The sequence below is a fragment of the Bos grunniens genome, chromosome 7 (assembly GCF_055505025.1).
Source record: "Bos grunniens cultivar Pamir isolate PY7600 chromosome 7, Bosgru_T2T1.0, whole genome shotgun sequence".
Classification (NCBI taxonomy): domain Eukaryota; kingdom Metazoa; phylum Chordata; class Mammalia; order Artiodactyla; family Bovidae; genus Bos; species Bos grunniens.
In genome coordinates this window covers 31,778,168-31,804,212 of record NC_141171.1, presented here as the reverse complement: position 1 = coordinate 31,804,212, position 26,045 = coordinate 31,778,168, and the positions used below count along the sequence as shown (strand labels likewise).

General features: G+C 39.8%; 1 protein-coding gene and 1 long non-coding RNA gene across 3 annotated transcripts; one reads left to right on the top strand and one right to left on the bottom strand.

The window, feature by feature from the left end:
• Window positions 1–237: 237 nt before the first annotated feature.
• Window positions 238–15,175, bottom strand: LOX (lysyl oxidase). The gene is made up of 7 exons (XM_086410709.1): window positions 14,524–15,175; window positions 14,064–14,172; window positions 12,856–12,993; window positions 11,166–11,322; window positions 7,768–7,863; window positions 7,290–7,405; window positions 238–3,758 (listed from the first exon to the last, which is right to left on the bottom strand). Exons 1-7 carry the CDS (start codon window positions 15,155–15,157, stop codon window positions 3,752–3,754), a joined length of 1,257 nt encoding a protein of 418 aa, XP_086266835.1. The 5' UTR covers window positions 15,158–15,175; the 3' UTR covers window positions 238–3,751.
• Window positions 14,420–16,358, top strand: LOC147369002 (uncharacterized). Of its 2 annotated transcripts, none has more exons than XR_015167064.1 (2): window positions 14,420–14,498; window positions 16,093–16,358. It is a non-coding gene; the product is annotated as an uncharacterized LOC147369002 (long non-coding RNA). The 2 variants fall into 2 exon arrangements; XR_015167063.1 differs by lacking the exon at window positions 14,420–14,498 and adding an exon at window positions 15,391–15,802.
• The last annotated feature ends 9,687 nt before the right edge of the window (window positions 16,359–26,045 follow it).

Here is a 26,045-nt window from a genome sequence, read left to right as displayed (position 1 = left end):
AGTGGTTGGTAATGATGACAAAAGTTAGAATCTGTTCCGGTATGATAGTTTCTTTTTAAAATATCAGCTAGATTTTTATCCATCATAGACAAGTTTCAAGTCGTGTGAGCTTGATAAACAGTTTGTTAATATAAAAGGCAATTAAGCAAAATCACCAACCATACACATGGCTTTAAGATCTTAATCTAAGTGAAATTCATATCATTTATTTATATGTAACAACAAATGACCACTCTAGACACTTGAAATCATTTATTCAAGGCATTTTTACATAATCTTGCAATCATAGTATAGGCATATAATAAAAGAATGTGCGAGTGTAAAGAAGATTATAAAGCCAGTGTCTGGGCATTTAAAATAAGAGCTCTTCAAAAAAAAAGTTAAAAATGTTTTACAACTAGTATTCCTGAAAAATTTGGAAGAAACTAAAACGTCATTAAAAACATTACAATACCAAATCACATGTTACGTAGTTCATAGCAAGCAGTTATATATTAAATGTTTATATCCTGTGAGCTAAGACAACACATTTTACATTCAAGTTGAAATAATTCAGCACCATTTTGATTAGAAGGATAAATGACATGCTTTAAGCATTCAAAAGTGGCCCAAGACTTTTGGTAGCTGGGAATGAAATGTGGCTATTGATTGTGATATATAGAAAAGGGTAGTTTTACTTATTAGTTATACTGTTAGTATCAAAACAAGTTATTTTTAAAACAAAATGTCTTCTGATCAGAAGTTCAGTATTTTAACATAATTTGGTAAAGAGGAATTCTTAGTACCATGATTTTAGTGAACTGCATTTCCTCTACAGTCTGAATATTGAGAAAGATTATGAGTGTGATGATCTCCTATGAGGTCAAGGAGAAAAAACATTTGTTCTTCATTATTAAAAATAATGTCTAGTGAATGATTAGCAATTGTGAATGTCATTATGTAAAAATATAAAGATTTCCTGGAAATAGGAAAGCTATGTGAGACTGAATCCTAGCCTTAGAAGGCAAGACCTCTTTAATACAAACTGTGGTCTGAATAATTATGAGGCCACTAATATGGCATGTGGAAGACTCACTAAGTTATCTTCCTATTTTTTTCACAGTCTGTGTTTAAAAACCAGTCTCTTTTCAGTACTCAAAATTCTTTGTTTCATTTCTACTTCCTATTTAAAAGATTTTTTTATTTAGAGTTTGGTAAGGCTGGATTATATTTTTTATTAATGGATACATTTTACCAACTAATCATTATCTGTGAGTTTTCGTGGTTATTCAGAGAAGAGATTCTTTGAGGTTCAAAAATACTGAGTGTTAAATCAATATTTGTGAGTTATTTGAGAGTGTTTAGGAGTGATTAAGGGGGGAGGAATATTTATATAAGGAATAAGTGAGAATATTTAACCTTTTAATTGAATTTTTTTCCCAAAATCAATGAAATAGTATGTGTTATATTTAAAAGGCAGAGATTTCAGGGATTAGAAAGATAGTTTTAATTATTAGTAACACATACATGCATATATGTATTCATTTTAAACTTATTTTTTAATAAAATATGGTCATGAAAAACAATAGTGCTTAAAATAGAAATTTTCTAGACATGTACTTATGATGTTAAAAATGAGATAAGTTGAACCTAATGAGTAATAATGGCATTTTGAATACTTAATGAGGTTAGGGACAGCCTTTTTCATATCGTAATGCCTAGCATGTTAGTCCCTAGCATATTTTAGGCCCTAAAATGATGGATTTACAGGCAGATGGAAGGCCAATGGAATGATAGTAAACACATCTCATACGTATCCAAAGGCCATGATATTAGCTAGCTTTTAGTATGGGGGTGAGAATCTTGATGAAATGATAGGTCGTAAATCTGTAGATGCCAGTCTGGCTCAGTATTATACTGACAGTAGTTTTTGTTTTTTAAAAAAGCAAGTATATTAAAATATCTCTATTAGAAAAGATTACAATTTTAAAGGATCATTCTACAATCTTAAAACTAAAAGCAATCGAAGGCAAAGAGGTACATCAAAGAAGCTATTCCATAGCTCAGATACTAGCTCAATGGAAATTCTGGGTCTCTATCAAGCTGTCTGTATTGTCTCATGGTAAGTGTGTGCCTGGCAGATGAGGCTCCTGCAGCCCGCTCTATCTCCCCTGACGACTGCCCACCTCTAGCCCTTCTTACAGTGCAGAGCACTCGGTGAGTGAAGAATGGTTGGTAGTTGGTGCTAACTTTACAACTGTATGACACAATATAGGGATGCCACTCATTTTAAAATTCTACCTAATGTGTCTTGGCACTGGAAATACCTTGCTTGGGATTTGAATACTGGTTGAGAGAGGAAAACTTCTGCTTCAGCACCACTAACTTAAAAACTGTAATTTGATCTCTTTCTACATCTTTTGAATCTAGGAAAAAAAGAAATTCTCCAAATTCTGATGTGGCACATGGTTTCACAGTTTAAAATAAAATCACAGCTGTCTCATTATGCAACACACTCCTTGGTTTTGCAGAAAGCTGTTCTCTTTTGGTCCCCCTTATTCACCAACGTCTCAAGTATGTAATGCTATGTGCTTTGCTAGTTTGTATTATATTTCAGATACACACACAAAAAACACAGATGACTGATTCCTAGATGACCTAGAATAAGGTTTGTGTATTCATATACATTATGTCATCTATTCTGGATAATTTAAAAAATGTTAGTCTTACTCTTTTTAAAGCTGATCATTTAAAAAAGTGTAGAAAAGTTGAAAATCCTAAGTTTCTCACTAATATTCCTAAGTATTTTAGAGACAGTTGTGGTCTGGGGGACTTTTTTGTATGATTTTTATGTCAGCAAGGGCATTTTTTTGGCTAATAGTTAAAGATACTAAAGTGCATACTGTCTTTGAATGTATCACATCTATCATCAGAACGACTTCCCATTGATACAGTTGTCCTATGTCTAGCAGATCCCCAGAACAGTAATTTTAAGAATGTCACTGAAAAGGTCTCTGCCCATAGAAAGATTAAAGAATAGAGGGGCGCATCAACAAATGTCAGACACAAGTTGGGCAGCTCAATTACTTAATTTGTTCCACAACAAAAGCTGACTTAAGTCAGAATGAACTTGTACACTTGACAGAAAGAAAGGAGTTTATCTACTAATTTTTAAAATGTAAACAAATTTTATATAGGGATGTAACTATCTGAATACATACATTGCCATTTCTCTGCTATATAGTAACATTTCTTGACACCAATGGTAACCTGTTTATTCCTCCCTCAGTACCAAATGTGTCCATATCTATTTAAACAGTAGGAGCTTCATTTCTAAAGTGATCTATGCTAGGACATATATAAGCCAGTTATTATTAAGGTTCACTAAAGTTTTAGAACTTTAGAAAATTCTCAGTTTAAAATAATTTTGACTCATTCATCGAATTTTTTTTTCCTTTTGCACTATAATTTCAGAAGAAGCATAAGAAATTTGGATTTCTCAGAAAGAGCCAAGTGTGCAATTACAGAATTGAAACACTGTGTTAATTCACAAAGTAATGTGAATAATAATATTAAAAATTTCCCAAATAATGCCGATTGAAATGTTCAAAATCCAGTTATGTGCTTTGTTATAAAACAGTCCAAACAAAAATTCTTTTGTTGTTTTCTGTTCTCTCTTTCAAAATACATAAATCCTACTGAAGTTAATCTATTTTTTTCCACTTCAGAACACCAGGCACTGATATATCCTTTGGGAGTTTTGGCTTGCTTTCTAATACCTAGATTAAGAAAACAAAATAAAACAAGTTATTAACCTGATAATACTCTGAATGAGTATAGTAGACAAGTTTAAAGTCATCTTAAAAAAAAATATATATATATATATGACAATTTCCCTCCACCTATGCAACAGTCACCTTCTGAAATTATCCATTAATACATTATTTAATACATGATTTGAAGATGGTGACTATGTCAATAGGAGAAAGTTTATGCCTGATACCTACAAACTTGATGTTTAGAGTTAAAAGAAACACCCTCTGAAACATGTAAGAATAAAGCAGGGCTTACAGGACCACCAGCCCTGGCCAAGTGAATTCACTCTGTGCAGCTAGTGTGGCAGGCCCACCAAGAAGCAGGTTCATGACCTCCATACTGTCCGGCATTGGTTGTTTCCCAGCAAGGTTCTGGATGTAGAATGTTACACTAATAGGCCAAGACTGGGTCAAAGCCAATAAATCAAATACTGTATTTATACTGTGATCACAGATCCCTATGTACATGAAATAAGAATCACTTAGTCCAGATTATAAACCATCAGTTTCCAAATAATTTCTGTGAATTTATTCCCAAGTAGTTTCTGTGAAGAAAGAACTTAATGATGGTATCTTAGAACTGAGCTGGGCCACAGAGTCACCTGGGTCATTCACTGGGTTTACAGAAAGGAAAATGAGAGAGAGGGGATACACCCAAGGCACACACTTTTTTACACACCGATACCTAGTGGCTCAGATGGTAAAGAATCTTCCTGCAATGCAGGAGACCCAGGTTCAATTTCTAGGTCATGAAGATCCCCTGGAGAAGGAAATGGCAACCTACTCCAGTATTTTTGCCTGGGAAATCCCATGGACAGAGGAGCCTGGCGGGCTATAGTCCATAGGGTCACAAAGAGTTGGACATGACTGAAGCGACGAACACAAACACACACATGCGCTCAGATATTTGATTAGCATGAAAAACAACCAGTGAACTAAGAGATGATATGTCTTTAAGAGTTTTGTTTTTTTTTAATTACAATAACATTACCAAGGGAATCACACACACACTGCTGCTTACAGAGTCACTGAGCGACCACATGGCTTTAGGCAAGATACACACCTTGCTCAAGAAACCTCAGAGACTCCCCATGGTCACTAGGATGAAGCTGAGACTTTTCAGCTTGCTCTTCAGTGCTCACTTTGATCTCGTCCCAACTTTTCCATTCTTTTTGCCCATGAAATTTATGCCTTAGCCAGGCTAACTTGCTTTTCCAAACATGCCCTGCAATTTCTTCTTGCCATGTAGTTGCGGGTGATGTTGACTCCTCCTAGCATGGCCCTCCTTAACCCTCTCCAGTGCAGTCCTCCTCAGCCCTCAAGGCCCAATTCAAGTGCTGTCCTAAAGCTATAGCCAGAGAAAATTTCTTCCTCTGAACTCTGATCCCTATCAAGGGAGGTGGAACTGAGAGCCAATATAAGAGGCGAGCATCATTCTCCTGAAGGTGGGGGTTTAAGTCAAGGTTTTTGTACTTTTCCCATTATTTTCCATTCATAGATATGTATGAGATTGTTATTTAATTACAAATCACTACCCATGCGTCCTTTAACTTTTGCATATTTTCATCTGATCCGTATTGGTCATTAAAGTTTTTCATCAACCACTCTTAAAATTTACAGTCAATGACAACTGGCTAAAATGAAAAAAAGAGAAAGAAACTCTCTGCTGGAACAGAGTAACAGTTTTTATTTGCTCTAAATGTCTGTCAATATCCAACCCAATGGATTCTACTGATGATAAACAAGCAAGTCACTTTCTATACAACAATAGAATCACCTCTCAGACTTTTTCCTCATAGGAGATCAGCAGTTGTACCTGAGAGTCACTTAGCTTATCATCATAGAGGTCCTCCTGTTTCTAATGCATTTTATTTTAGCACCCCCCCATGCAATTTAAGCATTATATCAAAAAGTGCCAGTGAATAATGAGTGAATAAATTATGGAATTATAAAAATTAAGAGAAATTAATAATTTTAAATTAAGTTATATTCCTTTTCTGGGGATTTTCAGTTATACTGTGATCAGTTCCACACAGTGTGGGCCATAAACCCTGCCAGGTTTTCTGTATTTCAGGCATGTTCAGAAGAATTTACTTGATAATCTTCTTTCAGTCCTACACCTTTGTTTGTCATAGACTACATATGTCTCTAATGCTATAATGACACTTAAAAAACACAGGTTTTGCTCCTTCATGGAAATAAGGAGCATAAGGAAATAATTTCCTTCATGGAAATTCACCTCTCCAAGGTGAATGTAGCCCAGTCCACAGTGCACAGCATGGGCTGCTTTAAGCTCCATCTTTCCCTTGGCTATTAGCCCCCGAGTAGTTGACAAAATATGCACAACCAGACAGGTTCATGTGGAGTTTGGAAAGCCCACAAACTACAGGTCCATGTGCAGTAATCATTGCCCTGGTTTGTGTAACAGGGAAAATTTTCTATTATGTTTCCAGTGTGGTTCTGTTAGACACCTTTCTACTAACTCATGCCTCTCTCACATCACAGCAAACCTGGCTTGTGTTCAGTATCACTCTAATGGTATTCTTATTGTTGGGAAGGTATCCCTCCCAGGTGGCATATGAGTTAGAATCTATAACCCAGCATCACTGGGGCAGGCAGTGCCACAGGTCAGGGTGGGACAGAGACACAAGAAGGCAAAACTGCCCAACTTTCTTTCATTACTCTCGTCAAAGCACCATGTCTATAGTAACTGCTGGGATTCCTTCTAAAATTTCATCCAAAGAAGGGCTTTTGGACTAGAAAAATTATGAAGGCATCTCCACACAGCCCTTCTTTTGAAAGGTATTTCCCTATTACTTGTGTTTGTAGAACTCAAATATGTGGAATCTTGATTTCTACAGAACAGGTGGTCTGACCTCTTCAGTTGTTTACTTTAAGGTAGTGACTTTCAAAATGTATTTTGAAGAATTCTAGGAATTTTTTCAGGGCTCCTTCATGGACTATGAGGAAGAGGCCAGAAACCCAACTCTTTGGGCTCCCACAAGGTCACCCACACTGCATATTTTACAGATTCAGCTGCCACACAGGCTTTGTGGGTAAATACATGTGTTCTGTGTCTTGTCTTAAAAGCTAAGTTTCAGGGTGATTAAAAACCTGAGCATATCTGCTCCTCCATCCTCTTGTTTTTGTTTAGTCCATTAAGTTGTATCCATCTCTTTTGTAATCCCATGGACTATATAGCTCACCAGGCTCCTCTGTCCATTGGATCTCCCACTCAAGAATACTGGAATGGGTTGCCATTTCCTTCTCCAGGAGATCTTCCAGGGATCAAATCTGTGACTCTGTTTTCTAGCATTATCAAAAAAGGATCAGCTCCCATTATATGATAGTGCAGACTCGCTATCATTTTCTACCTTTGACCTATTTTACAAGGAAGCTGCAGTAGTAGTGAAAACAGATGTATGTGTAGAATGCCTATCAATGAATTGAAACTCATCGTCAAGAGAATTACTTAGCTAGGCAAATGGGACTCACGGTGAAATTGTGCAGCCCGAGGCATATGCGTGATGTCCTGTGTAGCGAATTTCACAGCGGACGACATTGTTGGAATAATCCGACTCAGGCACCAAATAGCTGGGATTCACACTGACCTAGGCAAAACAGACATCATCTGTGTTTCAGATTTCATCAGCAGTGTTTACTGGTTAATTTTTTTCCTCTTTCCAGAATGGAGGCTAAAATAGAGACAGCATAATTCAACTAAATCAGGCAAGGAAGAGGGTGTAAGTTAGGCATGTGTTTCAACTCTGGAGTTTTTGAAGGAGGCTGGATCTTTTTCCATAAAGTTCTTTCAAATAAGAATTTTTAAAATATATCTAGGTTGGTTTAGAAGTAGTTTTAGAAGATGTATAATTGTTTGCAGGACCATGAATATTTAACATTTGACTCCAGAGAATAAGCCCACTGAGTCACAATTGAAATACATTATGGGTATATGTTCAAAGTTCTCTACCTTGAGAATATAGTTTCCAGGTTTGACATCAGTGATATCAATCCATTGGCAGTCTATGTCTGCATTATAGGTATCATAGCAGCCAGGACTCAAGCCCTGAAACAAATAAAATTCAAAAATTAAAAGGATGGTATATGGTTAGAGTATGCTAAAGAATATGCTTAGTATTTGCAAATTAAATTTTAATTTAGTACTTACAAGAGTTTGACATAAAACTATACTTATATTGCATCTCCTTTGAGAAGTATATATTACTCAGCCTTATAGCACCTCCAGCTAAAAAAAATACAGGACTAATATAAGTAGTAGTACATCTCGCTTAAAAGTGTAATAAATCACTAGTGATAAATACAATCTTAAGTGACAAAATAGGCCTCCACCAAAATCCTTGAATATTACCAGTTCAGGAATAAAGGCCACATAATAATTTAGCTCAAATGTCTTGTCATCGGTGGAACTCTCTCCAATTTCTGTTCTTGGAAATTACCTTCCTATACTGTGAAAGCCCATGATACACAATTTGTGTATACATTTTATGCTATTTATCCTTCTATTCTCTATATTAAAATCATCCTATGTAAGAATGAATCTACTAGAGATTGTAAGCTCCCTAAGGATGGAGTCTTACTGCATTTTTGAATAGTTAACCCTTATGAAGTATGTATTATGTGCCAGGAGCAATTTTAAGCATGTTATATATATATATATAAATTTAATTCTCACAACTACACAAGGGAGAGGGTAGTATTAACACATTTTATGAATGAAGAAACTAAGGCTGTATAAGGTCAAATAGCTCATCCGAGAATAAATAGCTGGTAAGTGGCTGAGCTGGTTTTGAGTTCAGGCATTTGGGGTCCAGGGTCCCTGTTTGTAACCACCACGCTGTAATCTTTCTCACGTCGTCACTGAATATTTTGTTGTTGTGTTAAAGGGATGAATGCCACGTCAACTCTACTTGCTCAGATACTCACTTCAGTAGTAAATGAGTGCCTTCTAGCGGCTGAGAGGAGAAAAACACCACTAAAATATGGTTCTTGCCCTCCAGCAAGTTAGTCTGGAGAAATTTGCTCAAAGTGGAATCCATAGGTATATTCTTGATTCCACTGGTTCTTTATCAGAAGTTTTCACTGTTGTATTTTCATTCTAATACTAATCAAAGTAAATTTAAAAGAATAGGCTGCAGTCCTTTAAACTCGATATTGTTTGGTGCTTAAGATCACCTTGGCCACCAGAGAGAGGGCAGAATCATCTGGAGCATGCTGTGCCAGTGCTGGTTTGTGGGGGAGCACTGTGTTCTCATATAGTACGCAATAGTACAGACAGGCCAAACTCAGAAAGGACCTGTGCCACTGCAGTGAGAAGTGTTTTCCCATGCTGGTCCATACCAACCTGCAATCATTCATTAACCTTATGCTGCGTAGTCAATATATTGTGAAGAATTTTCAGTTTCTGATTCCCAGCACATAATTCTTACTCTGGCACAGAGCATATACTCAGTGTTAGCTACTATCGTTGCTACTTCTACTACTAGTACCACCTTCATGGCACTGTAAGGGATTCACCAAATTAGATACCTATTTAAGACTGGTTTCAATAATGCTTATCTTACCCTCAAGTGAACAAGAGCACTTTAAAGAATGCTGACATTGGCACTCTACCTTACTCAGATGGCAGAATTTAAGTATAAGTTTTGATTATTTGAACTGGCAAACAAAAAAAAAGGGTTTTTCAGGGCAGTAAGCAAACAGGCATTTCCTGTATTCAAACTTGAAAAACTTAAAAAATGTAGAACCACAGCCAAGACTACATAAATTATTTGGTTTTAGCCAAATGTAACTATTACATGAATGAGGTTAATGTAATTTCTAGCTTCATATATATTTAATATGCAAATTCTTTGCAGCCCCATGGATTATACAGTCCATGGAATTCTCCAGGCCAGAATACTGAAGTGGGTAGCCTTTCCCTTCTCCACGGGATCTTCTCAGCTCAAGGATCGAACCCAGGTCTCCCACATTGCAGGCAGATTCTTTACCAGCTGAGGGAAGGGAAGCCCAAGAATTTATATGAGAGTATAAATATAAAGAAGTTATATCTAATTTTATATTTGGATACATTTAAAAGGGTCATAATATAACTAAGTCAACACTGGGGCTTTGTGAAAATTTTTTTTCCCTTTAAAGGAAGCCCGTGTTCAAGAGACAACCAGTGTAGTGAAAAACACAAATACATTAGTCATTTGCAGTGCAAGATCTAGTGAACAGTGGTTAAACAGGATATAAAATGGAGGGTAATTAATCAGAAAGCTACCACATAAAATGAAGTAGGGTCACCAGCCAAGGAGTTGGGGGATTCACATGCTGCCTATAGTCTTAGATTCAAATACTTCAGCACTGAGCTGTTCAGAGTGCCTCTTTTCCTAAGTTAAGAGAGTAAACTCAAGGTACCCTGCACTGGCAGGTGCTGTGGGACTTGGGGATCACTGTGTGAAAAGGGAATCTACACAAACATACGTGTAATGTGAGGTTACATCTTCTTGTTCTTAGAGTAAGCGCTGCCCCAGGTGAGAGGAACTGAACCTTTTGCCTTCCAATTGCTATGATGTTTTAAGTCCAGAGAAAGAAGCAGTGATAATATTTAGGTCACCAGAAAGCTTCCTGCCACAGGCCTGGAATTTGCTTCCCAAGATGCCAGCTGCTGATCTTTGTGCCCTGAGTTACATATATTCACTACTCCCTGCCAAGATTTCTGCTGGAGTAAAATTATAATGTCCTTTTACAAATTAGGGTTTCTTATGGAAATACTGGCGCGGCTTTTAACTGACACACATTTTCCCATTATAAGACATACAAACTGCTTAGGACAGCACTATTTTTAAAAATCCATCCAAAGAACATCTGACATCAATTATACCGTAGGTTTAAATATATATGCATGGAGAAAGAAACTGTCCTTCTGCTCTTCTCTGCATGATTAAAAGAGACATTTTTTTAAGTGCTCTTTAAGAAACTTATTTCTGTCCTTTTGTTAACCCCAACCACCATTCTGTTTTTAGCTCAGATGGAGAGAGAGTTTTACAGGTGACAAAACATCTCTCTCCTACAGTTACTTACCAGTTGAGTTGAGTGCAAAAATGGGAAACCCTTCCGATCTTTTCAGATAATAGACTACTGCTCTTCATTGTGGAACATACCAAATATACACCTTGACCTTCTGTGATGATGGAATACTTTTTAAAAGTAATTTGGATCATCAAGCCATCACTTTCCTTTTCCCAATAGTTTACCGTTTGGACTAGATGACCCCCCGAGTAAACTAGTTTTTCACAAAGATGGGCAGGAGGAAAGAAGATAGATGGCTGTTTTCTCTCTGAAGCGTGTGGGTTGCCATCCTACCTGTGTGTGTGCAGTACATGCAAATCGCCTGTGGTAGCCGTAGTCACACGATGTGTCCTCAAGACAGAAACTCGCTTTATGGCCCTCAGCCACTCTCCTCTGGGTGCTGGCATCAAGCAGGTCATAGTGGCTGAATTCATCCATGCTGTGGTAATGCCTAATGTCCCACACGACACAGAGACAGCAGTCAGTAACATACAGAGACAGCAGTGAGGATTCTAGATGACCCCCCACACACATACACTGCTTCCCACGTTTGTTTTTGCATCAAAATTGGGATCAAGTTGAGCTGCTTAAAGCTAGATTCATGCTAGATTTTTTTTTTTCCAGGACAAAAATCTATCAAAATGGTAAGGCTTTAGCTTTGTATGTGGGGAAAAAAGACTTATTTTGAGTATTCTGCTTTTTTATTTCACCCTGTTTTATCTTTGAAGATTAAATAGAGATAGATGGTAAATTATCTTTGTTAAGTGAAACTCGTCATATGTTCTCTAGTATATCTCCTTTGGCTGCTACTACTCATATTTCATTCCAAAAGAGAAGAGCACTTTTCTCTTGGGAGGTTCCTATGAAATTTTTAAAAATTGTATTCTCATGCATTTTAATCTATACTAAAATGCAAAGGAGAAATAAAAGCATGTTTTATCCACCATTCTTATCTAACTAGTATAAACTTTTATTTATAAATCTACTTTATCAGCAAAGTAGTTGCTCACATTTATTTCTTTTTTCATTTAAGTGAAGGTGCTGAACTGTTCATTTTCTCATAAAAGAACAAAAAGTGATGGCTCAAACTGTAGAAATTTTAAGAACATAAAACAGGATTTCCTGGCAATGAACACCTAAGCAAGTTACCAAGTCATACTGTAGAATTGGTGGTGGTGGTGTAGTTGCTAAGACATGTCCAACTCTTTGCGGCCCCATGGACTGCAACCCGCCAGGCTCCTCTGTCCATGGGACTTCGAAAGCAACAATACTGGAGTGGGTTGCCATTTCCTTCTCCAGGGGATCTTAACAACCCAGGGATTGAGCCCAAGTCTCCTGCATTGCAGGTAGATCTTTACCAATGACCACCAGGAAGCGCTACCTGTAGTATACTGGGATAAAATTCTAGTGAAGCTAACTGATGTAATCTTATCAACAGTTTTAATAAGCTGGGCTTAAAAGAGTTTCCAGTTTAAAAGATAACAATATATAGTAACTGATGTATTATCCTAAAGATAGATTTCCTTGATTATGTCAAATTATATAGAGAAATTCTAGTGTAAATAACAGCAATTTTCTTCCTTTGTGTAAGGATTTGTCATGTCAAGAATCACCTGTAATTTAGAAAATGAACTACGGTTGCCAGGGGAGGAAGGGATAGTTAGGGAGTTTGGGATGGTCATGTACACACTGCTATATTTAAAATGGATGACCAGCAAGGACCTGTTGTATAGCACATGGAACCCTGCTCAGTAGTATGTGGCAGCTTAGATAGGAGGGGTTTTGGGGGAAGAATAGATACATGTATATGTATGGCTGAGTCCCTTCGCTGTTTACCAGAAACTATCACAACACTGTTAATCGGCTATACCCTACTACAAAATAAAAAGTTCAAAACAAAAAGTTAACTCTTAAAAAACATAAAAAGAATCACCTGTAAAGTGAAAAAGCAACTCAAAAGTACCCAAGCATCCCATCCACTTACTGGTGACAACTGTGCCATTCCCAGGAATATCTTGGTCGACTTGGTAGGAAATCAGATGTCCCTTGGTTTTTCACTCTCTGGGGAAATCTTAGCAGCACCCTGTGATCATAATCTCTGACATCTCCCCTGTATGCTGAGCTGTGATTTTACAGAGAGAAACATTATGATTTTCACAGAATATGAAACTAAAGACAAAACTACAAGCAAAACCTTCCAAGAGTTCACTGCCCTCGTCTCCCAACGAGGTTATCAGTTCCAAAAGACTAGAGCATTTTGCATACATTTTTTTCCCACCCAGTTAAAGAAGATGTAAATTGGGGAAATAATCCTGATAGAGTATACCCAGATAAGATAAATAATTTAGTAACTTTAAAACAATGGCATTACTGTAAGACTACCATAGGGAATGCAATGGTGTATGATGCAAGACTCTAGTAGAATGAAAATGATGAGCTTGGATTTCTTCTCTTCTTTTAGCCTGACAGTTATAAAGGAAGTGGAAGAAATTGACTATATAAACATTTCTGTCTTGTAAAATATTTTGTGTGAATATATATTCAAATACTATCGATGACCTTATTTTACATTAAAAAAAATTGTGTGTCTTATCAAAACATCTTTTACTCCCTCTGCTGGTTTCCCAGCAGCAAACTCAGGGAATTCCATTCCCCAAACTGCTAAGATTTTATTGTAGGACTAATGCTTTTAATGCAAAAGCAAAGCTCTTGCTCCTGATCTTATCCTGGCTAAAGTAATGCCAAAACAACTAAGTTAATTGTGACTTCAAACAGAAGAAAACAGTGCCATCCATCGGAGGGGTGACACACTGGCCAAGTGGCCCCCGATGTTTTGAGGGGGTTTTAACAAGCTCTTCCATCACAGTATTTTTTCCACGGTATAGTAGTTTAATAGAACGTCATTGGAAACAGTTGGCTCCAAAGTTTAAGGATCTTGGAAAAAGAATAGGAGACCTCCAGTCTCCAGGCTAAGGGTTTGCTTAATCTCCCTGATTTATGCCACGGTTTGAAAGTCAGAACCCACAGAAATATTCCAAATTTTAATTCTCCACCCAGGTCAGCATGCCCGAGAGATCACGTTCCACTTCCCAACCCTTGTCTGCACAGAACAAGAGTGGTCAGGACCAAGCACCTGAGGAGCCCCCTGGAACCAAGACGAGGGAGCTAGGCCGAGGAGATCCCAGCTGGTACCTGGCCAAGCAGTTTTCCTCCGCAGCGCATCTAAGGTTGTACATGGCCATCTTTTGCACGTATGTGGACGCCTGGATGTAGTAGGGATCGGGCACCAGGTCCGGAAGACCTAAACGTCAGCAGGCGATGGGCAAAGCAGTGAGACAATTTAGCGGCCCCCACCCTGGCTCCGGGTCCCTCCATGTGCCTTACTCCTCACCCTTCAGTCAACTGGGCTGCGGTGTTGGGCTGCGGGTAGCAGAAGAATGGGGACGCCCGGGGCTGCAAAGTAAAGTGGAAACGAAGCAGGAGGGGCCAGGCGCGCGCGGTTTGCACCAAATTCCAGGGCTGCCTCGGCCGGCGCAGGGGGAGGGATTGGATCTGCACGGACCAAGGCCCGCCGCGCCCAGGCAGCCACGTCGGGGAGACGCGGAGCTGGGGAGACGGTGCACGGGGGTTAGTGGAGACTTGGGGTGCTTACCATACTGGAAGTAGCCGGTGCCGTATCCGGGCCGGTACCTGCTCCCAGGCCTGGGCCTTTCATACGTGTCGTAATAGTTGTAATAGGGGTTGTCGTCGGTGTACTTATAGGGGTTGTACGGGTCGTCGCCCACCATGCCGTCCACGTCCACGCGGTTGGGCGGTCGCAGGTTACTGAGCGTCGGGACCTCTCCCGGTGCCGTCTGGTTATCAGCGCGCGAGGTCCCAGCGTCGTGGGCCCCGGACGTCGAGTAGCCAGCTTGGAACCAGTGGCGGGCGGCGGGCCTGGGGCGGCCAGCTGCGGCCGCAGAGGGGCCGGCCGTCCGCACTCGCGCCGCCGCGGTGCGGTTGTTGCGGAGCAGCAGGATTGGTGTGCGCATCTGTGGGGCGGTGGCGTTGGCGGCCCCCGGGGCGGTGGCGCCGGGGTCCCGTCGCCGTTGCGGCTGGTACTGCGAGCCCAGGCTCAGCAGGCTGAACACCTGCCCGTTGTTCTCCCATTGGATCTTCTGGCGCCAGGCGCCGGGAGCCGCCGCCTGTTCGCGAGGGGGCTGCCGGTGGCTGGCGGCCGGCGGGGCGCAGCGCACGAGTGCGCAGAGCTGCAGCGACCCGAGGAGTGCGGTCCAGGCGAAGCGCATCGCTCCCTTTCCTGGACTGTCCCCACTCCGGGAAGACGTAGCTCGGAGGGGGGGAAAAAAAAAAAAAAACGGGGCTCAAGTCACGTGAGGGAGGGAGAACTCTTCAACCGAGGAGGCGGGCTGGACGCCCGGGTATCTCAGTCCCTACCAAGCAGTGCCTAGGGTGGGCTGCAGACCCTCTCCAGTAAAGGCGGCTGGTGAGACGTGGCACTCTCCTCTCTTCTCTTTCTCAGTCCTTCTGGAAGGCGACGGGGAGCGGCGTGGCGGCCCCGGCGAACGGGCAGTGTCTGGAGTGAAGGAAGGAGGAGAGATTTTTAAACTTTCTGGCACATTTGCAAAGTTACACAAGCCGTTCTGGCCCGGCCGCCCCTCTGCTATTTGTTCACGTAATGTGATTGGAAACGTGCAAGGCGGACAGCTCCTCGCCTCTGCCCCTCCCTCCCCTCCCCTCCCCGTCTTGTCCTCCTCCCCCCAGACACGTTGCACAGGGAGCGTTAAGGGGAAAGAACAAAACGGAACACACATCCTGAGACACACTCGGCTTAATCTGGGGCGAACATGCAGGAATTTCAAAAGACTCAGACAGGCAAAGGCAGCCAGGCCGTGGGGCGACGCCAAAATATGCATGAAGAAAAATGCTATTAGGTCACCAGCCCTGGAGAGGCGGGAAGTCGGGAGGTGGAGAGGGTGCTGGGGGCGAGAGTCGGGAAAGGGGGGATGGGGTGGGCGGAGGAAAGGTTGTGACTAATTTATCCATAAGGAGTTAACCAGACACGTTTCCCAATGCACACCCCTTGCTTTTATGGGAAGCGCCCTCAGCAAATAAACCCCAAGATATCAAATTTTGTTTTTCTGTGTGTAGGTAATATGAGAAATGGATTACAAATTTATTTCCTACAGTGAATATTTTAATAACCAAAAGTAAAATTTTACAGGGAGCAAAGCCAGCTAACGCTGAAGTGATGAATAAACCTGTCGCTTTCAAAATGCCGGCCTGATTTGTACTTTGGAAGTGAAGAACCATCTTTCCTTTCCACAGTGTCTCTCAGGAAGTTTCAGCAAAGGGGACTAGAGCAAATTCTGCCTCAGAGAGCACTCAGAAGGCAATTTCAAATAAGCATTTCATCTGCTTTTATTTTTTCTCTTTGTATGTCTAATAAGGAGGTTTGACTTTGAATTAAAAAAAAAAAACTTAACCATTTGTTAAATGTTGATAAGTCAGTGAAGAATCTTGTGGTGTTTAATTGATCTTCCAAGCTAAACAAAGCGGTTGCTGAAGAAACAGTCTTGGGCTTCAGATTTGGGTGAAGACAAAGGAATGAGGGTGGCCAGGGGATAATGAGTGGGAGGATGTGGGTAGGAGGTAGGTAACTGACTGAAAAGAGATGTTTAGTGGACCAGTTGCTCATATGCCACTCAGGGTTTCAGCATTGCTGGAAGCATTTCAAAGGAAAAATTAAAATTAACAGCTTGATTTAAACTAGACTTGGACCCAGGTTTTATTCACCTATCACTCTTGGTCTCTGCCTCTGGATGTTTAACCACCACATTTTGGTTGTGTTGTGAACCTCTGCTGATTTGACTTCCCAACATCCACTTCACTATTTTCTGGTTGGAACAACTGTGTTTTCATTTTAGAAACTTCCCCTACCCAGTTGCCTTGATGATATCAGTGCAGAACTTCAAGTTCACCACATCAAGCGGTGGACATGAGATTCAAGCTTGGCTCATCAAACCGTCTCGGTAGAATTCACCTCTTGAGCAGAAGTACACAAAGGTCAGAAATGTTGGAGCCCACTCTTCCTGCTAGTAAAGAAAGTTCCTGTGAGTTCTTGCTACCGATTCCCCTTAAGCTGTTTTAGGCCAGTATCTTCAAAGAGCTGATTCTTCAGCTTTTCCTTTCATTTTTCCACTGCATTCCTTTGTGGCTGAGTGTGGTCTGCTGCTGCTAAGTCACTTCAGTCGTGTCCGACTCTGTGCGACCCCATAGACAGCAGCCCACCAGGCTCCCCCGTCCCTGGGATTCTCCAGGCAAGAACACAGGAGTGGGTTGCCATTTCCTTCTCCAATGCATGAAAGAGAAAAGTGAAAGTGAAGGCACTCAGTTGTTTCCAACTCTTAGCGACCCCATGGACTGCAGCCCACCAGGCTCCTCCATCCATGGGATTTTCCAGGCAAGAGTACTGGAGTGGGGTGCCGTTGCCTTCTCCCTATTGTTTTCTACCCAAGAGCCCTGACTGACACTAAGGCGAAGGTGGGATGGTTCTCTTAGCTAATCAGATCTAGTGATTCTGAATCCAAGGTGATTGATTTGACTGTTACTCAGTCAAGCTAGATTTGCTATGACCCTGACCACACACCATCCTTGATCACAAACAGGTGTCAGGTGAAAACTTTCTGGTATTGCCAAATGTCTTATATGATGAAGATAAAAGTTCAAGGGCAAATCCCATGAATGGCAGGTCAGCCATGCTATCCCTCTGTATGAAGTTCAGAGGCATCTCTGTCTATCATTTTATGAACTTACTGCAGGACTTAAACTACTCAATTCCCTAAACCCACTAAGAGAAGGAATAAAAAGAAGAAGCAGGTGTATATAATTTGGATGGACAGGCCAAATTATAGGAGAAGCAGGAAGGGAGAGAGTGTAATTATCTGTCATCAGAAGAATGCTCTGTATTCACCCAGGACGAGCTCATTCCCCAGGAAAGAGAAGCCCACAACCACTAGGGTTTGACCACACAGTGCTGAGGGAAGAACTCTGCCATAGAGTTCAGACTGTCAGTGTGGCAGACCAGAGTGGCCCTTAATGGAAGGGTAGGAAAGTTTTCCTGAATCTTGGATAAAATACTCTAGCTTCTAATCCTGGTGTTTACATAAAAAGCTGTGTATCTTTGGACAGCTGACTTACTTTTCCTGACTCTTAGTTATATGCAGGATTCAAGGATTAACCCAAATCCTTTCTAAAGCATTTTCCCTCTTTTAAAACCACTGACTTTTGTGAATATCCAAGTAATTCCATTTACTTTCATGTAACTGGAATTTTCTGGTCACGACAACTGTATTTTCCTTTTGGAAACTTCCCCAACCCAGTTGCACAGTGGGGCTGACTGAGCTTTGTTGAAACTTCCCCTACTTCAAGCGGTGGGGGAAGAAAACCAGCTAAACATATCATTCATCAGCTCTTTCATTCACTATAGTTTTTCTTTATGATTATTAATATTTAATTGAATAACTACTTTAGTTGGACTTTGCAACTTTAGATGTATTCAATGTATGAGAGTGTGCAGGTGGCCATTTTCCATTTTTACATATTTCCCACCAGAAATTGGAAAAGGAAATGGCAACCCACTCCAGTGTTCTTGCCTGGAGAATCCCAGGGACGGGAGAGCCTGGTGGGCTGCCGTATATGGGGTCGCACAGAGTCGGACACGACTGAAGTGACTTAGCAGCAGCAGCAACAGCACCAGAAATTGAATATACATTTGATTTACAAATTTCTTGAATCTTGTGATACTGTGAAGTGTAGTATACTATAATGGTGATTTGCACACCTGAGCACTCAATGAATGTCAGTTGATTAACTCATTATCAAAATTTATGGCTGAATGAAGTTCGTTTTTTTTTTTATCAAATTTACTCCAACAGACTTTAAAAAAAAAGTCAGAATAAAGCAACTAGAATAGCAATGTGTACACTTTATTTTCTTTTAAACACACACAACACTGCCTTGTTGGGGGCGAGGGGAAACCTTTTGTTATACTTCCTAATAAATGCTTAGTTGATTTTCTTTCTCTTCCACTTTCTCTAAACTCTCTGCCTTACGACTCAGCCAGCTGAAAACAAACATGTGGCTTGCACATTGGGGAAGATTGAAAGTATTTGCAAATGCTACAAGACACAGTCTAGCCACACATTGTGCCTTCTGTTCAGTGACAAAACTATTACTCACAAAATTGGAGAAACAACAGTTCCTTCTACTCATCACTGAAATAATCAGTAACAACTGTAACTACATCAAGATACCTTTACTTTTAGCTTTAGTAAGATCCATAACTGATTCCACTTTGACCTTAAGACCTTCTTTTGTGGACAGTTCTGCAGTATGTAGCATAAGAGGAAGAGAGGTGGAATAATGCTATTTTTCAAGGGTCTGTCAATAGAATATCAATATCAAAAATTTAAACTGCAATGTCTGCCCCATTAAGAACTGAACATTGTTATAAGGCTGTGTTCTGATATTTGTAAACTGTATTCACATGTTTAGGATGTGCTTAGTCGTTCCATCATGTCCGACTCTTTGCCACCCCATGGACTGCACCCCACCAGGCTCCTCTGTCCATGGGGATTCTCCAGGCAAGAATACTGGAGTCAGTTGCCATGCCCTCCTACAGGGGATCTTCCCAACCCAGGGACTGAACCCAGGCCTCCTGCACCATAGGCAGATGCTTATTGTCTGAGCCACCAGGGAAGCCCTATATGTGGGATAATTCGTATAAACGGAAAGTCGAGTTACACAGAAAACCAGAATACTTAGGCCTTCGTCAAAGGACCCTGAGTAGAGCACAGAGTTGATCATTCTTTAGTCTGGGGCTCAGGAAGCTCATAAAAATGTTCATTGATAGACTAATGCTCATATATGCTTTGGTGTCATGTAGTTTGAACGTGTCATAGAGAATAAAATCAACAAAGGCAGTGGGAAGTTGGAGATGTATAAGTGAGAAATGATTGAGAAAAGAGGTCAGTATCATATCTAACACAAGGGAGATGTGTTGAGAGGGGAATGAAGACACTGAGTGCATTTTTGAAAGTAATTTAGAAGGGAATATAGCATGAACCAGAAGTATTTGAACCAGCAATCTTCTTACTTGGGGTAAAATGGAGGAGAGGAGCGAGTTGGTTTTGACATTAACAATGTGCTTGTGTTCTCTTCACCTCATTCTTTTCTTCTACCACATACCACTTCCAGGTACTTCCCCAAATATAAAAAGTAGACAGTTAGTACACACTTGTCTCTGTGTCAAGACCAAAATGAAAAAAAAAAAAAAGTCTGTAAACAGACCAGAAGAATCCCAGAAATAATGAATTTTAAGTATATCTTGTTTGGTTACTTATCCCCTCAGGCCAGCTAGGAAGTGGAGCTTAACCCCAGGGAATGGAAAAGTATTTTTCCTAGTATCTTAATGCATATTCATATGTGATTAAGTAAATATTGTTAGTCACTATAACAAAGTGGGAAAATGAGAAGGGGTAAAGTTATGACAGGAGAATGAGTCTTTGAAATTCAGTTAATCAAAGTTCAAAGTAATTTGGCTGTATCGACCACAAAAATAAGGGGTCAGCCAGTTGGCAAAACTGCCTACAAGTGAACTCCAAGTGATTCGATTGGACGTGATGGGCTGTCCAATGACAAAGAGTCAACTGTTCTTCGTGCTGTGAGATATACTAGGGTCATTCCTGCTTGTAATTGACACAGTGAAGTGTGTCCTTTGGTCCATGTCTTGCCTTATTTGCTGCTTCTCAGCTCTTCCTGGATTCAGCTTCACTGTCTCAGAACCCTAAAAGTTGTTTACTGTTACCTGGATTTGATCCTCTGAGATGGTGGGATAGAGGTCAGAAGAACATTTATGCTTAACTAAGGTGTCTCCATCTACTTGTAACATGCTATGATTGCATTCCACCATCAGCTTGTCTTCCCCTTGTTTTAACTTAGCCCAAAGAGCATTGCCTTCATTTAGTGTCCAGGAGAACTAAGACCACGGATTACTGACAACATAATGCAAATTAAATGGAGTTTTGCATTTTTTGCTCTCTCCTGTGAAACAGTAGTTAGACCATTTGAGAGTATTTTGATATTCAAAGTAGAGGCAGAGTGAAGAAAGATCTTGATGGGGTTCTAAAGGTAAAAATCTATCTACTAATACTTGCTTGAGATGAGCTTTGAGAATCATTGTTCTTTCTCTTTCTGATATCATTAGAATACCACTTATTTAGCCATCCCATTTCTTCTTGATTATATAGCACCTTAATCAAAGACTACTATATTATTATGGCCCTTAAAGTTGTGAGAATTTTTTAAAGCAGGCCCAGTCAGTTATGTAGCTATGACATTGTTGTAAACATGGGTTCTTTGACTTCTACATATTTTCTTTTCCTACTTTTCAGCTATTTCATGGATCACAGTCATCTCTTCCAGAAAGTAGGAGATAAAAAAGAGAAAAATGGAAACTCATACTGCTTGTGGGAACTCTGTCCCCTATAGGTCACATAATGGCAGTGACTAGTTTGACCACTATTCTGGGCGACTGATGGGAACAAGACAGGTTTTTCCAATGACATCTCTTATACTTCATTCTCAACAGTTTGTATAAGTTTTGGCAAATAGTTAATACAAGAGCCTATGATGCCATACATACTTGAAAATATTAAATTGATTAAATGAAGATCTTCAATTAAGTGACGCTAGTAAATGAATGTATACAACTTCAAAATAATCTGTGACAAAGGAATCTCTCATGACCAAATAATGAGTTGAGTACACAGGGCCTTTCTTTTCAAGCTTGCTAAATAGATGCTTGGTAGAGGAAGGAAGTAATTAAAAAAATGAGCAATAATAAGAAAAATAAGCAACTTAATCACTCTCTTTAAAGGACAATACCTGTCCACTCATTAATAATAAGCCGTTCTATTTCTTGTCACTTGCTTTGTTCCTGGCACAGTACAATGTGTTTAAATGTATTACCTCGTTTTATCCTCCCAACAACCCTGTGAACTAGTTATTTATACTTCCATCTTATGGATAGAAAGTTGAAACTGATTAAGCAACATGCTCAGTTAAAAATGGACAGAACTAGTCCTTGAACCTTAGGTTTATCCTGTTATAAACACTATATTACTCTTGCCACATGAAGTAGAAAAAAAGGTATTAGTCTCTCTCATTTTCTTTCTTTGTTTTAATTATTGGAATATTAGGCTTAGTGACTCACTGAAGTTTATTTACATAACAAAGAGATTTTGACCAGGCCAATTAAATGGGAAGACTAGCAATGGCTGTTTAGCTGATGCCTATGAGTAAATAGCTTTGGGATGAGTGTGACATGCAAGTTAACTGGTTGATGGAGACAGACAGCTCTTAGATAACTGTTACCTCTACTATTTACTAACAGGGAGCTCTTGGATAAATTAATTCTTTTTAGACTAAGTTTCCCAAACAAATATAAGATAATAGACTTATGCAGAATTGTTATAAGTATATGGCAGAGAATCCAGCTTATTTTAGGCAGTAAGGAGATAATAACTATTGTTATTGCTTGGTACTTGGACATTGCAGTTTAAAAGTTAACAAGATTATGTATGTAAACAATCATGCAGCAAGGCATTTTCTCTAAACACGGGAAAAGGGACATTATTTAATTTTTAAAATGCTTATTTTGTTATGTTGAGGCAAGAAGATTCTTTAAAAAATAAATCAACTTTATTTAGATGTAATTTACATAAAATAAGATGTGTAACTTTCAAGTACACAGTTTTAACAAATGTATATGCCTTTGTAATCAGTACAGCAATCAAGATTATTTCCATCATTCCATGAAGTCTCCGTGAACCCACTGCACCCCTGCCCCAGGAAACCACAGTTCTGATTTTTCCCCCTACATTACTTTTCCTGGTGGCTCAGATGGTAAAGCATCTGCCTGCAATGCAGAAGACCTGGGCTTGATCCCTGGGTTGAGGAGATCCCCTCCTGGAGAAGGGAATGGCAACCCATTCACTCAGTATTCTTGCCTGGAGATTCCAAGGACAGAGAAGCCTGGCAGGCTATAGTCCGTGGGATCTCAAAAGAGTCGGACACAACTGAGCGATTACCACACACACATACAGCAAATATCCTTTAGTGTCTGTTCTTCTGCTCAGCATGTCTAAGATCCATGCATGTGTTGCTCAGTCAGAGGTTCATTTGTTCAGTTCAGTTCAGTTACTCAGTTGTGTCTGACTCTTTCCAACCACATGAACTGCAACACGCCAGCTTCCCTGTCGATCACCAACTCCCAGAGCTTATTCAGACTCATGTCCATTGAGTTGGTGATGCCATCCAAACATCTCATCCTCTATTGTCCCCTTCTCTTCCCACCTTCAATTGTTCCCAGGATCAGGGTCTTTTCCAATGAGTCAGTTCTTCGCATCAGGTGGTCAAAGTATTGGAGTTTCAGCTTCAGCATCGGTACTTCCAGTGAACATTCAGGACTGATTTCCTTCAGGATTGACTGGTTGGATCTCCTTGCAGTCCAAGGGACTCTCAGGAGTCTTTTCCAACATCACAGTTCAAAAGCATCAATTCTTCAGTGCTTAGCTTTCTTTATAATCCAACTCTCACATCAAAAGCTTCAACTAGTCAGATCTTTGTTGACCAAGTGATGCCTCTGCTTTTTAATATGCTGTCTAGGTTGGTCATAACTTTTCTTCCAAGGAGTAAACGTCTTTTAATTTCATGGCTGCAGTCACCATCTGCAGTGATTTTGGAGCCCCAAAAAATAAAGTCTCTCACTGTTTCCATTGTTTCCCCATCTATTTGCCATGAAGTGATTGGACCAGATGCCATGATCTTAGTTTTCTGAATGTTGAGTTTTAAGTCAACTTTTTCACTCTCCTCTTTCACTTTCATCAAAAGGCTCTTTAGTTCTTTTTTGCTTTCTGCTATAAGTGTGGTGTCATCTGCATATCTGAGATAACTGATATTTCTCCTGGCAATCTTGATTCCAACTTGTGCTTCATCCAGTCCAGCATTTCTCTTGATGTACTCTGCATATAAGTTAAATAAGCAGGGTGACAACATACAGCCTTGACGTACACCTTTCCCTATTTGCAACCAGTCTGTTGTTCCATGTCCAGTTCTAACTGTTGCTTCCTGACCTGCATACAGATTTCTCAAGAGGCAGATCAGGTAGTCTGGTATTCCCATCTCTTGAAGAATTTTCCACAGTTTGTTGTGATCCACACAGTCAAAGGCTTCGACATAATCAATAAAGCAGGTCTGAAATTCTCTTGCTTTTTCAGTGATCCAATGGATATTAGCAATTGGATCTCTGGTTCTTCTGCCTTTTCTAAATCCAGCTTGAACATCTGGAAGTTCATGGTTCATACACTGTTGAAGCCTGGGTTGGAGAATTTTGAGCATTACTTTGCTAGCATGTGAGATGAATGCAATTGTGCAGTAGTTTGAGCATTCTTTGGCATTGCCTTTTTTGGGATTGGAATGAAAACTGACTTTTTCCAGTCCTGCTGAGTTTTTCAGATTTGCTGGCATATTGAGTGCAGCACTTTCACACCATCATCTTTTAGGATTTGAAATAACTCAACTGGAATTCCATCACCTCCACTAGCTTTGTTCGTAGTGATGCCTCCTAAGGCCCACTTGACTTCGCATTCCAGGATGTCTGGCTCTAGGTCAGTGATCACACCATCATGGTTATCTGGATCATGAAGATCTTTTTTTGTATAATTCTTCTGTGTATTCTTGCCACCTCTTCTTAATATCTTCTGCTTCTGTTAGGCCCATACCATTTCTATCCTTTATTGTGCCCTCTTTGCATGATATGTTCCCTTAGTATCCCTAATTTTCTTGAAGAGATCTCTAGCCTTTTCCATTCTATTGTTTTCCTCTTATTTCTTTGCACTGATCACTAAGGAAGGCTTTCTTATCTCTCCTTGCTATTCTTTGGAGCTCTGCATTCAAATGGGTATGTCTTTCCTTTTCTCCTTTGCCTTTCGCTTCTCTTCTTTTCAGAACTATTTGTAAGGCCTCCTCAGACAACTATTTTGCCTTTCTGCATTTCTTCTTCTTGGTCTTGATCACTGCCTCATACAATATCACAAACCTTCATCCATAGTTCTTCAGGCACCCTGTCTATCAGATCTAATCCCTTGAATCTATTTCTCACTTCCACTGTATAATCATAAGGGATTTGATTTAGGTCATACCTGAATCGTCTAGTAGTTCCCCTACTTTCTTCATTTTAAGTCTGAATTTGGCAATAAGGAATTCATGATTGGAGTCACAGTCAGCTCCCCGTCTCGTTTTTGCTGACTGTATAGAGCTTCTCCATCTTTGGCTACAGAGGATACTATTTTACATTCACAGCAGCTTCATACAGAGATTCCTTTGTTCTACATCTTTGCCAACCCCTGATATTCCAGTCTTTTTCCATTTTAGCCGTTTAGATGTAATTTTAATTTGCATCTCTTTAATGACTTACGATTTTGAGCATTACTTTCATATGCTACTTTTCTGTGTACTGCACATTTGTGAAATAAATACTCAATTTTTTGCCGTTTTTTTCTTATATTCTTATTAAGGAATATGAGTTTTTAATACATTCTGGAAACAAGACTTAAGTGAGACATATGCATTAGAAATATTTTCTTCATCCATGGGTTTACCTTTTCGTTTTCTTAATGTCTTTTGAAGAACAGGTTTTGTAATTTTGATAAAATCCAATTGATCAATTTATTTTCATTCTGCATCTTGTCTAAGAAATCTTTTTCTAATTCAAATTGATAAAATTTTGTTCCACTTTTTTTCTAGAAATTTTCTAATTTTAGCTTTATGTTTAGTCTGTGGTCCATTTAAAAATACTTTAGGTACAGCTAAGGCAGGAGTTGAGGTTTTTTTCACATGGATATCCAGTTGATTGAGCAAAATTTGTTGAAAAGACTATGTCTCCAAGACACTCCTTGGTATCTACCAAAAATCAGTTGGCGTATATATTCAGATCTATTTCTGGGCATCATATTCCTTTTTACTGACACGTTTATTCTCATGTCATTACCACACTGTCTTGATTATTACTTCATAGTGAAACTGAAAGTTTCTCATCGTAGCCATCCCTTTGTG

What these genes read in the sequence shown, in the direction of transcription:
- LOX (XM_086410709.1), bottom strand. Translation starts at nt 15,157, where the DNA reads ATGCGCTTCGCCTGGACCGCACTCCTCGGGTCGCTGCAGCTCTGCGCA. An exon ending in GAATGGCACAGTTGTCACCA is followed by an intron (nt 11,323 to 12,855) that starts GTAAGTGGATGG and finishes GTGGGACATTAG; the next exon opens with GCATTACCACAGCATGGATG. An exon ending in CTGGAAACTATATTCTCAAG is followed by an intron (nt 7,406 to 7,767) that starts GTAGAGAACTTT and finishes TGTTTTGCCTAG; the next exon opens with GTCAGTGTGAATCCCAGCTA.